Raw genomic sequence first — 15,098 nt, 5'->3', positions numbered from 1 at the left:
AACTCTTATTCATTAGCAACCAATCAGGATCCACTCAACTTTTTGCACACATTGTCAACTTTTATTAGCATTCAACTTTCTTGTTCTTGACACTCATTGAATAAGCACTGTTTACTTCTGGACCGAAAATCAATCCACACACCCAGAGCACCTATAAAATCCGGCAGCTCGTAGCTCCCCAAAACAAAATAGACTCCAAAGACACGAGCCAGGCTATCAAATCCATAAAACACTGCACTGTCAGCCTCTGTGACTACTAAAGCCGTGCCACGTTATAATCAACTGCCCTGAAAACGAGCTAGCTCAAGATAGTATAATTATAGCAAAACCTCAGACTTGAGAGGGGAGATTTCTCAGAGGCATTCGATATTCTGGGGAATCATTTATCAAAAATGCAGTATAACCTTTTTTTTAATATGCTGCAGCCCTTTCTGTCTGCAGTCTATCTATAATTTATACGATAGCAAGGGCTGGAAACTCCGTAAAGATTAAATCTCATAGACGCATGTGTTAAACTAACGCTGCAGCTGCTAATGTCGCTAAATTTATCATTACATCTCATTTAAATTCTCTATCAAAACTAAAGAGTGTCCATTAATTCCAAATTATGAGAGGCAAACCCTTAGACTCCCAAAAGATATTTACAAGTGTGGGAGTAAGCGCTATTTCAGACTGTCGAAACAAGCTATAAACTATTTTTACAAAGTTTTGTTCAAATCAGCACATTTCCAAAGTCCAAAGAATAAAACTACAGCTAAAACCTAAAAATACTTGGCAAAATCTGTCATTTTTATGCAACTAGCACCAAAAATGCTTAAAGGAATAGCTCATCCAAAAGTTCACTATTTGCTCACCCTCAGACCATCCAAAATGTAGACAAGTTTGTTTCTTAATCAAAACAGATTTAGAGAAATTTAGCATTAATATCACTTGCTCACCAACGGATCCTTTGCGGTGAATGGGTGCCGTCAGAATGAGAGCCCAAAAAGCTGATAAAAACATGACAATAATCCACAAGTAATCCACACTGATGGACTCCATCAGTTAACATCTTGTGAAAGGAAAAGCTGTTGTTTGTAAGAAACAAATCTGTTAATTGATGGAATGGAGACGTGTGGATTATTTGTAGATTATTATGATGTTTTTATCAGCAGTTTGTACTCTCATTCTGACGGCACCCATTCACTACAGAGGATACATTGGTGAGCAAGTGATGTAATGCTAAATTTCTGGGTGAATAAATTTTTTGGGTGAATTATTCCTCCTACCACTCTTTCTGCATCTGACATTGTTTCTCAAGTTTGGTTATATGTTTCAGACATCATGGTTAATTGTATGCAAAACATCAAGTACATCTCAGTAAGGCCTAGAAGTCACAAACCTTCACCAAAAAAGTCAAATGTATGGAAGCCTTGAGAAGGGCCACAACTAAAAATCCCCCTCTCTTTCCCCTGGGTCCGATGAGACGGCATACTATGTGTATCCTGGCCTTGAGCACAAAGCTAAACTACACTGCCTCAAGGCTAGAACAATTCTTACCTCAAGTGTGAAAGACAGCACAACATCAGACTTGGACAGCTGGTTTTCATCTTCCTGTCCCATATCAATGATGGAGGTGTTGTGTCCCCTCTTTAGCTTCTGCAGTTTAAACTCTCCTCCCTTTGAAACCGGCATGCTCTCCAGGTTAGCCATCAGCTGGTTGACTGAGCTCTTCAGCTCCTCGATATACATAGCCTCCATCTCCTTCGATACAAACTTGGGGAATTTGCCAGCCTGAGGTTTTAAAGAAATAGCAAATAAGAAAATTATAATATGTTTAATAATTGCAATTTAAAGTTGCAAATGTATTAAAAAGATCACTGATGTTAAAAAGTATTAAAAAATAGTATTTGCAAGCCTGTATAAAAGAAAGCTTCATTTGGAGTTATATCGAAAAATTTCCTGGCTCTTCCAAGATTTATAATGGCAGTGAATGGGTGTTGAGATTTTGAAGTCCAATAAAGTGCATCCATCCATCATGAAAAGTACTCCACACAGCTCCAGGGCGTTAATAAAGGCCTTCTGAAGCAAATTGGTGCGTAAAAAAAAAAAAGCTAGCTTCCGCTAACTGTTGTACGTGAGAGAGTGGCGTTCCAGCAGATGATGTAGGACACAGGCGTAGCGTAAGCTCCAGTAAGAACATGCTAGTCTCACAAGAACCAACTTTCGATTACAGCGAAGAAAAACCATTCTTTTCTTGGCTTTTTCTTCATAATTCCTCATTTTGTACTTTCTAATTAGTGAATGTGCATATAACACTTAGCAGAAGCTAGAGATTGCAGTTTATACATTTTTTAATATTTTTTTTTTCTTACACAAATGCATTGATTCAGGCCTTTTTAACCCCCCGGTGCTACAAAGAGTATTTTTTATGATGGATGGATGCAATTTATTGGACTTCAAAACCTCAACAGCCATTCACTGCCATTATAAAGCTTGGAAGAGCTAGGACTTTTTTTAATATAATTCTGACTGTATTCATCTGAATACAAGAAGAAAGCCATATACACCTAGGATGGCTTGTGGGTGAGTAAGGCATGGAGTAATTTTCATTTTTGGGTGAACTATCCCTTTACCTGAACTTAATTTAAAATGTCAACTTGATGTCCAAAAAGATATTCATTACAGAACAAGTCCTAATTGGCAAAATTGAAGTCAGTCGGTTTGAATTAAAAAGTGATGTGGGTGCATAAACTGAATTGGCTGAGCTGCAACAGAATGGATGCCAGGTCTGTTTACAGCACGTCCGGAGCATCTCTGTCCACGTGTAAGTGATCAAATGATGAGACTTACCCGGGCAATCTGATCAGCCATCTGCAGACGTCCGTCCAGTTCTCTCCTGATCTGAGCTGCTTGCTCGTCCAGATTATCCAACTGCAACACACACACACACAAAGTAATATTGGTTACTATCAGTACTAACAACACACTAATACCAACCTATAGATCTCTAGAAGGCAGCTAATCAAGTCTGACCCCGTCACAGCTTCCCTACACCCCATATGTGACATAATTGGGGTCACCAGGGGTCAGATTGAAAAGGTAAATGGCAAAATACAATGGTTCCTTATTACTATAAGTGATTAAAATAGAAATAGTTTTCATTAAATGAAATAAAGCTGACATAAAATAAAATATGGATATTTTTAAAACATTATCTTAAAAGAATAATGAGAAATATTGCATTGGCCATGATTAAAATATATTTAATTTGATCATTATAATTATCAAAACTAAACCTAAATTGCAAAAATGACAAAAGCACATAATTTTTTATTAAACTTGATATAAAAATAAAAGCTAACAAAATTAATAAATATTCATTAATTAACATTAGTTAACTTCTTTAGTAAGAATGAACAATTTTAGAGCATTTAGTAATCTTAATGATAATTTCAACATTTACTCATTCATTATTTAAAAACAAAAGTTGTGCTTGTTAACATTAGTTTATGCACTGTAAACTAACATGAACTAACAATAAACGATTAGCATTAGACTAACATTAACAAAGATGAATAAATACTGTAATGTAAACTTATGAAACCCTAAAAAATACTTTTTATAATTACTATTAGTATTTATTTTATTCTTACTATTTACTAAAACACATTTGCAAAATAAAAATAAAAAATAAGGAACAGTTGTATTTCTCCTTTCAAGATGCGAGTGAACATATATCTTTCGACCATTTAAGTGAATAAAACTATTAAAAATCATTAACTGAAATAAACCTGAAATATATTAGAAATGTTACTTTGACGAAGTACTAAAATTACTATAACTTAAAATTTATATATTTTATAATTTAATATCTGTATATACATATATATATATATATATATATATATATAATTCAAAGAACATTTGAATTCATACAACTGATGTATGTCAAAATGTACATCTTTATCTATTTTCTTGTCCTCAAATCCCACAGAATTCTGTAACCCACATACAACATCAATAAAATTTTTTAATATATTCCATCTGTAACCGATTTTTGCACTGCTCAAATATACAGCCCCTCATACATAAATATACGGCTATAAATCCTGTTCTAAAGCATAAACTATATCACACCCACAAGGACCCTGGGGAAGATGAAAACCCCCTATGGAGAGGAAAAATCTGATGTGTTGGAATAGGAAATAATCTCTTCACCCCCGATAACTCTGTTGCACGCGTGTGGGCGTGCAAGCGTGTCACTGTCTGTTTGTGTGTTATGACATCTGAAGCCTCCCCATCCAGAGCCATCACTTCCTGTCTATGTCACTCGTCTGCTCCTGTCCACACAGAATCCACAGGCGACAGCACCAAGGCAACCCTTGCCATGGCGACAGTCAGTCTGGAGCGGGAAACCCAGTCACACGGGGCAGAGTTGAGTCCTCGTCCCCAGAGCCCTGTCTATCTTCTGCCCTGCTCTCCAGAGGCTGTGTTCTAATTAAGCATGGCTCAGCAAATACAGGAACCCTATGTGTGCGCATTTATGCTTGTGCGGCCCCTGGACTAAAAGAAGTGTGTGAATTCTCCAATGCATTGTGTTCGACTAAAAGCTTTTGTTTAAATTATTGATCATAACCCCTTAGGTCTTCAAAAGTCTGCATATGGGTTTCTCCAAAGCTAAAAATGCCAGACTGAACTTTGATAGCACATTGGGAGGACTACAATGACCTAATGACCTGTTTCATGAGCGCATTGTTCTCCAGGCTGGCTTGCGGGAGAGTATTTGCGGAAGGGTGTGCCAGCATTTTTTGGAAAAAGGCAACCTCTGCTCTCAGTTTATGCAAAATGAACATCTCTGTGGTTCTCGAGCATTTTGTGCACGTAGCTAACAAATAAGCCATTATAAATAATTTACAGAAGACATCCGCAAACACAACTGAAAAGCTGGTCAGGAATCGCCTGGTAGATCCAAGTACAAACAAGGTGGTAAAGCTCAACTTCCTCATTTATTCTCCACGCTTCTGTTCTGTTTGGAGGTAAACGGCTCTTTCATCAACAGCCTAGCTTTAATAATAGATGGCAAACACAACATGGAGGTGGGGTGTCTATACAGAGGTTCATCATTAGTTTATTTACCTCAGTTCTTCATGGCGTAAAGGCCATGTTATGGGCCTGTGTTTAACATTAACTCAAACGGTGTGTGACATTTCACATCAAAGCATATTAGCAACAAGCCACGGGACGTCATGCATTATATTGATTGATACGCTAATAAAAGGGTGTTGTTAAAGCAGACATTATTAACCTTGTTTAAAACACTGTAATGCACAGCCTCAAATGAATTACTTTAATACAAAAAAGTAGGGCCCTATGATTTCTGTGATGCGGAAAACGTGGACAGAATTACGGAATCCAGTCATAAAAATGGAATTTACTGTATTATGTCACGGATTTTGCCAAATTTTGGATGAATAAATCAAAAGCAGGTCAGTACACTTCAATCAAAATGCAATATGGACTAGTGTATGTGAATATTAAGCCACAAAATTGTAATTTAAATATGAATCCTGCATGTACTGTGTGTCTCTGTGAAAATTAATTTGTTTACTACACACATACTGAAGCGACGCTCACAGTGTTTTCAGCCTCTGCCGCCTCATTATGAGTACATGAGAACAAACATAATCTCTAGAACTGCTCTGAGAGCAGAGTATGTGAGCGGAGTGGAGCGACAACAATTTCCCCTCCGCGCTCCGTGCATTTTATAACCGCTCCGCTCCAGCTCCGCTCCGGGTTCACCGTTTCCCGCTCCCGCTCCACTCCTCGCTCACTGATACCAGAAACACCGCTCCGCCTTCGCTCCGCGTCTAAACTATATCAGTATGTTTGAAATACCACAGTTCTGTTCATAACGTATATTAAAAGAAGAAAATAACAGAAATAAAACGAAAGTAGTTTTAAAGTGGCTTATTGGAACACTAGTGCGCAAACTTTTTTTCCTCATGCCAAGCTAACATGTTGTCAGTCAGCATTAAAAGGTATAATTGCTGCTTTTTGCAGTGCAAATGTTTGTGATAAAAAAAAAAATATAATAATAATAATACGTTTCGTCAGTTATTTTACGTACAGATCGCTGCATTTCTTATAGATTTCTTCTCATTCGAAATCGGATATACAGATGAAGTACCACAGTAAGTTTACATTTGTTTGAATGCATTATTGAGAGAGCAATTGCGTGAATAAGTGTTGTACTTGTTTAAATCACGCTTTCACTTGAAAATATTAAATATCTTGAAAGAACAAACTAATTCATTGAAAACTATAACTTTATGCTCGTCCATTGACGTCATCCTAGTTTTCACATTCTTTCTGATTTGAGTTATCCATCTCTATCAAGCTAGCTAAATAGGCTATGTTTAACACATGAATTCTTGCTATATATTCAGTTATATTTTGGGTCGTTGTCATGAATTGTACTCGTGATGGAGCGGTAGTGGAGCGCTCTTGGAGCGAGTAAAAACCACAACGCTCCGACTTTTAAAATTTCCGCTCCTCACTCTATTAAAAATCACACCGCTCCACTCTGCGCTCCGCTCCCACTCCACTCCGCTCACATACTCTGTCTGAGAGTCACTTCATTAGCATTTTACTGTTTCTTTTGAAAAAAAAAACTATCGTCATATCATATACAAACAGAAGCTTAAAGGTCTTCACAGCAACGCTTCAAAATAAAAGTTTGGTTTAACTTTAAGAAACGGTGAGAGAAAAAAATTTACTTTAGGTAATGATAGTTCTACTACTAATAAAATTATTTATAAAACATTAGTTTTAAGGGATATTTACCAGAAGAGACTATTTACCAGAAAAATGTAAAAACACAGAAGAAATAAAGGAAATTAAAATTAACAAATGAATAAATTAACAATAAATTGATTTTTTTATCCAATCAATCAATTATCGATGCTTTTGAAACCATTCAAAAAGAATCCAGAAAATTAATGGAAAACTTTCACAGGGCCTTAAAAATGTAATTTTTGTTAAATATTTAACAAATTGCTGTTAAATTGTGTACGTTTTATGATTTCAATTAATTAGACATGTTTTTTGCTTAATATTTCTTGATTTAACCATTAAAACAGGGTCTAGAAAAATTAAAAAATGGAATCCAGAAAAATGAAAACAGAAAAGAACAGAATTGGGGAGAATAAATTAAAAGGATTTTGGGATAAAATAAAACAGATTTCATAGGGCCCGAAAAAAGCAGTATAAAATGCATCAATGCTTACTAAATTAATATATATGTGGACTTGGGTATATATTTTTAGGAAAATAGTTAATACAGTAATAAATTCCAAAAACAATTCTTGTCCAAATGCAGTCTCTCAAACCAAGAGAACTAAATTCAAGTATACGTTTAGGAAAATAACTAAATGAAATAAATTCAAATATAGGTAAAATGAAATAAAATAAAATAAAATAAAATAAAATAAAGTTGAGTTTGAGTCTTGTGATGAAGTTCTCTATTATACAGTAAGTCAACTATGTTTACCTTTCACTCAAGGATTGGCATGTTTTACACTAAACATGCTTTACACTAAACAATAGTCTTGGTTTTAACTATTTTTAGAGTTTACACTGACAAAAATGTTGTTTTATAAGAGAAGTCACTGACTTTTTGTGACCAGTGGGATTCAGCTTACCACACCTCCCATTCACTCCTATGGTATCTGTAAACGGTGACTGAGCGTTGCACAACTCTGACTGAAATTCAGTGACTTCAAGTCTGTAATGTGATTGGTTATCAAGGCACATGTGATCCAAAGCTGACCGTTACACTTTCTCCAGTAGTAAGTAATACAGACTCTCTCATTTCCCAATAGTAAGACACTCTCTGGGAGGGTCACTAAGAAGCTACAGGTTTTTATTAGGGCTGGAGTTGAACTCTGCAGGACTGCAGCTCTCCAGGACTGGAGTTCATGACCCCTGCTTTTATTCAAAAGACACTGCTGGTTTTATGTACAGCACCCAGCGTAATAGGCACGGGGTTTGAACAGTAATGTTCGCTTCCATGCCGTGATATGATAGAGTTAGACGGCATCTCAGCAGAGGGAGCTCCCGACAGCTGTTGCCCCGATTCCTCGGTCCTCACCGAGACGGAGCGAGTGAAACTCAGAGACTCACCGCATCAATAATGCATTCACACATTTAGATTTGCTGATGGCAGACTGTGTTCTCAACCTTGCTCGTTTCTTCCTCCTCTCTCTCTTTCTCGCTGTTTTCTGCTGTCACCACACACTTCACAGCATCTCTCTCAACCACCTCTCCACCTGTCTTGATTCTCTCTCTTCCCTTCAAGGCTCCTCCGCTGCGTACGGGAGAGTGACATCTGTGACATTGTGTGAAGTAATAGGGCAGATAGCACACAATCGAGTCATGTGACTAAACCCTACAGCGTGACCTTCGGCTGTCCACTGATATATTCAAAAGCCTGAACATCTCGGCTACTGTATTATTGATCTACTGGCCAATCTGGCAGATAGGAAGTGACAGAGGTTTTGTGTGTGTGTGTGCGCATGGGTGGGGTTAGATTAGAAAACATGCTGCAATGGTCAGCAAAAGCAGGGTATTAAGACACACACCAAAGAAGAAGAAAAAGGAAGGATTTGTAAGGCAATTTTACACAGTACACTGTTCATTTTCAATGGGACAGAGGCGGCAGAACGGAGGCGGCACTAAAAGCAATACAGGTTGCCATGCTTGTGCTCAAAAATCCAGATTTTTTTGTGCATGTGGAAAGATTAAAAAAAATGTAAAGGTTAAAAAAATCTTTCTATTGCTTTTATTCACAATAAAACCTTTTTTGCTGTCAAAAAAGGATTTTGTTGATTTTCCTGAGCTATATGAATCCTAAAAAATCTTTCATATTCAGTCTGCCTATATGCTTAGCCTAATTCATAAAAAAAAAACATTTTTCATAAAATAAAATGAAAATTAATTTATAAAATAACACGTTTTATGTACAAATGTCACTAACACAAACCTATACTGTATAAACATGATGATAAACTAAAAATAATGGCATTATTTAAATTTATAACTATATAAATTGGTACAATTTTGTATTGCTACAAATGCATAAACACAAAAAAGATGATCACAGGCTGACTATATTTTAATGATGATTCATGTAAAAACATTATGTAAAAATAATGTATTTAAATGCATTCAAATATAACTTTTTTAAAACTAAAATAATTATAAATATTTTTTATAATTATTTTATAGTGGGGCCTGCGGTCCCCACAATGTTAAAAAATTATTAAAAATAGTAAATGATGTTTATCTGAGAGTGCAACGATGCAAATATATTTTCTGTGAGGGCTAGGTTTAGGGTTAGGGTTGGGTTAGGGGATAGACAATATCGTTTGGTCAGTATAAAAACTATAGAAGACTATGGAAAGTCCCCACAATTCACAAAAACAAACATGTGTGTGTGTGTGTGTGTGTGTGTGTGTGTGTGTGACCCTGGACCACAAGACCAGTGTTAAGAACATGTTCCATGAAGATATTTTGAAACTTCCTACCGTAAATATATCTTATTTATTCAGCTTTCAGATGATGTATAAATCTCAATTTCAAAAAATTGGCCCTTATGACTGGCTTTGTGTTCCAGGGTCACATATATATGTTTTTTGTACATTTTTTTACATTTTCATATATATATATATATATATATATATATATAAATTAAAAATGTAAAAATTGTGTGTGTGTGTGTATATATATATATATATATATATATATATATCTTACTGCCTGAAATGCACTGTATAAAATGCCCTTAAGACAGAAAGAGAAGTAGTAAGTGAGAAAGTGAGAGACAGGTAGACAGAGATACGCTCTTAAATGATTGATGGTTTCCATTTTAATAGTTAAGAGTCAAATATGCCACAGTTCGTCTTGTACTATAAAATAATGAAAGGACAGAACAGCAGAACTGTTCTTTTAAAAAGGGCAGAAGCGGTCACATTCTTTTGAAGGGCTGTTAGGGAAAAAAGACAACCAATTATGCACATTATTATATAGAACAAATGCATTGTTTCAGTGCATGATAGCATAAAAATGTGAATGATCATTTGCAGTGTGTGTGTGTGTGTGTGTGTGTGTGTGTGTGTCGTAACCCTGCTGGTTCATTCTGAGCTGTTGATTAGTGGAGCACATAATCAGCTCCTGTCACCGGCAGCAATGAACCAACCTTCTCTCTCTTTCTCTATTTCTGCAGTTACTGTTACCAACACACGAAAAAAAAGTGCTTTTGTTGTTGGGTCAGCTGGACTGCAATGGGTTGTATCAACTTTTCCAGTTGCTTCTGAGGAGATGAACAGGAGCTTAAAATGCAAAGCAATGGAGCTGACAAATTAAAGGAGCTTTTAGAGAGAGAGAGAGAAAGAGGGAGAAGGAGAGAGATAGAGGTTGTCTGACAAAGCACAATACGACTGCCAGTTTTCATATGCACACAATAATTACTGTATGTAGACTTGGCAAAAATAACATACTGCTATTGTAGAAACTTATGTTAGGGTTTTTATATATGCTGCCAGTGTTCCATCATCTCACATCGACTCATTTAATGTGAATCAAGCTGTTCTGTTTCATTTTCCAATAGGAGTATTGTATTTATGTTTAATATTTTATTTAATAATAATCACAAAACCCTGTTATTAATTTTTTACACATTGCAGAAACAGTCTTGTTGTCTGTAAAAAGTGGAAAGAGATTCTGAAAAAGGTTCTTGTTAAGACTATAACATAAGTGTGAACACCCACATTTTTGTCCAACCCTAATAAGACGGTTCAGACTCAAAAATGACTTAAAAAAGATGCACTCTCCAACAACAACTTTCTTCAGGTGAAAAGAAATTAAGGTTTTTGAGGAAAACATTCCAGGATTTTTCTCTGTATAGAGGACTTCAATGTGAGCCAGCAGGTTGAAGGTCCAAACTGCAGTTTCAATGCAGCTTCAAAGGGCTCTACACGATCCCAGCCGAGGAATAAGGATCTCATCTAGCAAAATGATCTGTCATTTTCTTTAAAAAATAAAAATTCATATACTTTTTTAATCACAAATGCTTGTCTTGGACTTTATCTGTGATTCGCGTGTTCTTGCATTACGCTCGCATTGATTAGTTCATCATCTACTATATGGAGAAAAATCCTGGAATGTTTTCCTTAAAAACCTTAATTTCTTTTCGACTGAAGAAAGACATGAACATATTGGATGACATGGGGGTGAGTAAATTATCAGGAAATTTTTATTCTGAAAGTGAACTGATCCTTTAATTCTTAAGAGCTATTCTAGTCATCTAGTAAACATTCATACATTTTTCCTAAATATTGCAAGTATTCCAATCCTACCACCTGGAGTATCTATGTATCTATTTAGACTGTAAATACCCTCAGACAATTCTTTACATACATTTGTTAAGCTGACAGAGAAGCCAATGTTCAAAGCTATACACGTCCCCTAAACAACAAAGAACAGACAACAATGAGAGGGAAGAAACAGGAGAGGCTGAATGAATCTATTCAGTAATTCAATGAGGAGGCTCTTGAGAGCACCAGAGGTGTGCATCACAGAGAGAATCTATTTGTGACTAGAGGGAGATGTGCGTGAATGGACCAGTTTATGAGCTAGCACTAACTACAGCTGCACGGCACATTCACTGTTTTCCATTATCTCGAAGAGATTTAACTTGACTTAGAAGCCATTTGAGCAATAACATTGATAAGTAACCCAAAATATATTTTACAATGTCTGAATCCCAACACATTACCCCTGAAATGCAGTTTCACGTTATCTGTATGACTATTAGAAATGCTGCGCTAGAGTAAGACGTGTTGACTTTGTTTTCAGTCGCTATGGCACCGGCAAACACTAAATACGCCGTCTCCGTTGCTTTGTTTGCAAATATTATTAGCCGAAACACCCTCGCCTCAAATGCCCGCCATGGTTCATTAACCATTGCGTGGTGAAATAATCAGAAAGCAACCCTACACTAATACTCATCAAACCTTTGACAGGTTTCCTGTAAAAGGTTTCTGTTTATTAATGCACAAATGGCTGATAATAACATACTCTTTGAGCACCTCTACATTCAAATAGCCTACTATATTTGCTGATGAAATAAGCAGTGATTACATCTAGTGGCCAAACTAGCATCAGGTGTAGTATAATTTATTTGAAGATGTCACTTGATTTGTAGGATGGGAATAAATTTTTAAAATTATTATTAATACGTCATCTGAAAGCTGAATAAATAAGTTTCCATTGATGTATGGCTTGTTAGGACAATATCTGGAATCTGAGGGTGCAAAAAAATAAATATTGAGGAAATCTCCTTTAAAGTTGTCCAAATGAAGTTCTTAGCAATTAAAAAATAATCAAAAATTAAGCTTCTATATATTTACGGAAGAAAATTCACAAAATATCTTCATTGAACATGAGCTTTACTTAATATCCTAATGATTTTTGGCATAAAACAAAAATGGATAATCTTGACCCGTACAATGTATTTTTGGCTATTGCTACAAATATACCTGTGCTACGCGTTTTGTGGTTCAGGGTCACATTTGATGTTCTACTTAGTCATTTTAGTCCAAATACTTTTGTATACATGGTTTCAGCTCTGAAAATTTTAAAACAAAGCCAGAGGAAAGACTGGCCGTGAATGTAACGCAATGGATCGTTTGTTTTTATTTGTGATGATGGGTATGTGTATGTGCAGGGCAGTCAACAGCGCAGTTGCTCCAGCTGAATCCACAGAGCGCCAGACAATTTTTGCCAATTATGTGTGATTGTGCTTTCATTAAATACACTGCAGGTGGTGTATGAAGCATCTTTTGGCAGCCAAGAGAAAACGCCTCCTACACATGGCCTTGCGACCCACACAACAGAGTCCTTCCTGAGGATAAAGGGAAAGAGCGAGAGAGAGGCTTTTCGTTACTCGACAAAAGCAAAATATGCTTGGTCTGATGTGGAGCGGCCCAATCGATTCTTGTTTACTGTGTAAATAAACTCATGATAAACACGTTTTGATACCGTCTAGGAAATCCAACCGACTGCCTGCTGCGAGATCAGCTAAGAGTGCTGAAAGTTGTAACGTTTCTGAAATCATGAAAAAAACATAAGTAACCTTTCGCCAAATTAGTTTTTCAAAGCTGGAATAAATCAATGCTGATTGACCAGCTAATTGATGATCTCCCAAAGCAATTACAGGAGCTTTTTGATCATAAAAAGCGTTGATCTTGCCAACAGGAAGATATGACACCCTAGCCTCTGAGTCATCCCAAATGTGCGGCTGTGATCTATTCAAAGTGGGTTTAAAATAGCTCTTTTAGCTGTGTCATGAGTTCTCCATCTACTCCAGAAAGCATATGCCTCGGAGGCTTCTCTAAAATAATCTCTAATAAGCCAAAACCCTGAAGCTATAGTTTTATGACCCTTTTTTGTATTCATTAAGCCTAACAAGGAATTTAAATCATTAAAAAGGTCATACAGTTCAAAAGTTTGCGGTCAGTTTTTAATATTTTTGAAAGAAGTCTCTTATGCTTGCCAAAGCATTTAGTTGATTAAAAAGCTATTAAAAACAGTAATATTGTGAAATATTATTACAGTTTTAAATAACTGTTTCCTATTCTGATGTATTTTTAAATGTAATGTATTCCTGTTATAGCAAAGCTGAATTTTTAGTATCATATGATCTTGTCAAAAATCATATTATCAATGTTGAAAACAGTTGTCCTGTTTAATATTGTTGCAAAAATCATACACTGACGTATAAGGATTTTCATCAAGCCAATTTTAAAACACAAAAAAATATAAATATAAAATACTATCTATTGTAACTGTTCAAACATTACGAATGTTGTAGTGTTTTTCATCTCAATGAATTGGCCATAGCCTTAAAAAATGTCATGTGGTGTGACCATGATTTATATTAAAATTAATATATTAATTAATATATTAATTAATTTCCTTAAAAATTTTATCCCTTACCAAATGGAAATTTTTCATACCAAAATGGTGCCTATGGCGAGTGTTTATTTTACTTAGCTTGGAAGTGGAATTTGGTGAAATAAATTAAAATAGTTAATAGTTATATATTATTATATATATTATTTAAAAATATTAAATTACTAATAAATGCATAATTACCAAACTAAAATTATATGCTCTTAATTATTATTATTATTAATATTAATATTATTATTATTTACTTTGAATAACATAAAAATGACAAATAACTAATGTTTTCTGAAAAGTTAAAGTGGGTACATGCATGGGGGAGATACTTCATATATATGCCATCTTTTTATGCATTTACAACTATTTTTAACTTAATTTAAGTGTTACATCATTAACCCAGATAGAAAGTTCAAAAGTTTACATTTATTTAGAATAGAAATTTTTTGTAACAGTGTAGAAGTCCTTACTGTCACTTGATCAACTCAATACATTCTAGCCGAATAAAGCATTAATTTCTTTCTCCAAATTAAAAAAAATAAAATATCGTACTGACCCCAAACTTTTAAAGAATATCTTTTTGTCCCAAAAAAAACTGTCTGCAGTAACTTGAAAGCCTATGGTCATTACTGACTTTCATTTTATGGAGAAGAGGAGCATAAACTTCTCCTTTTCGTTCCCCGGTACAAAGAAAATCACACTGGTTTGAAAACGCTCACAAGTCTGAGTAAATGATGACAGAACTTTCAACTATTTCTGTATTTCTCTAAGTGTATGTACCATCTGCATTCGACAATATAAAAAAGTGCCTATGAAACTGGCAGAAAATCAGAGGCAAAACATTGTTTGTTTGTCACGGAAACAGTGCTCGCAGGTATACTTGTCACACAGAAATGGCGAAAAATGCTGGTTGTGGGCTTATTTGTCAGCAGATGCAGCAATTTTGCCCCTGCCAGCACTGTGATGTTTTGACTACACTGACATGAACGCTGCCAGGACTGAGGAGATTTTATGCTGAACTTCCCTCCTACTTGTTCCGCTCCCCTCACTCGCTGTTTGTCCATCCATCGAAAACACACGCTTACCAGTTGATA

The 15,098-nt window shown here is 35.5% G+C and overlaps 1 protein-coding gene across 7 annotated transcripts in view; it reads right to left on the bottom strand.

Moving 5' to 3' along the window:
• The window catches only part of cadpsb (Ca2+-dependent activator protein for secretion b), a 95,955-nt gene that overhangs the window by 46,899 nt on the left and 33,958 nt on the right, over positions 1 to 15,098 (bottom strand). For all 7 annotated transcript variants that reach the window (XM_051113248.1, XM_051113249.1, XM_051113250.1 and 4 more), the window contains exons 4-5: positions 2,833 to 2,913; positions 1,540 to 1,773 (exon numbers count right to left, since the gene is read on the bottom strand). In XM_051113248.1, the coding sequence (XP_050969205.1) occupies positions 1,540 to 1,773; positions 2,833 to 2,913 (315 nt within the window). The remainder of the gene's footprint in view (positions 1 to 1,539; positions 1,774 to 2,832; positions 2,914 to 15,098) is intronic.

The sequence above is a fragment of the Labeo rohita genome, chromosome 6 (genome assembly GCF_022985175.1).
Source record: "Labeo rohita strain BAU-BD-2019 chromosome 6, IGBB_LRoh.1.0, whole genome shotgun sequence".
Classification (NCBI taxonomy): Eukaryota; Metazoa; Chordata; class Actinopteri; order Cypriniformes; family Cyprinidae; genus Labeo; species Labeo rohita.
Note: the sequence above shows the minus strand (reverse complement) of the source record. Positions and strands in the feature narration are given on the sequence as shown.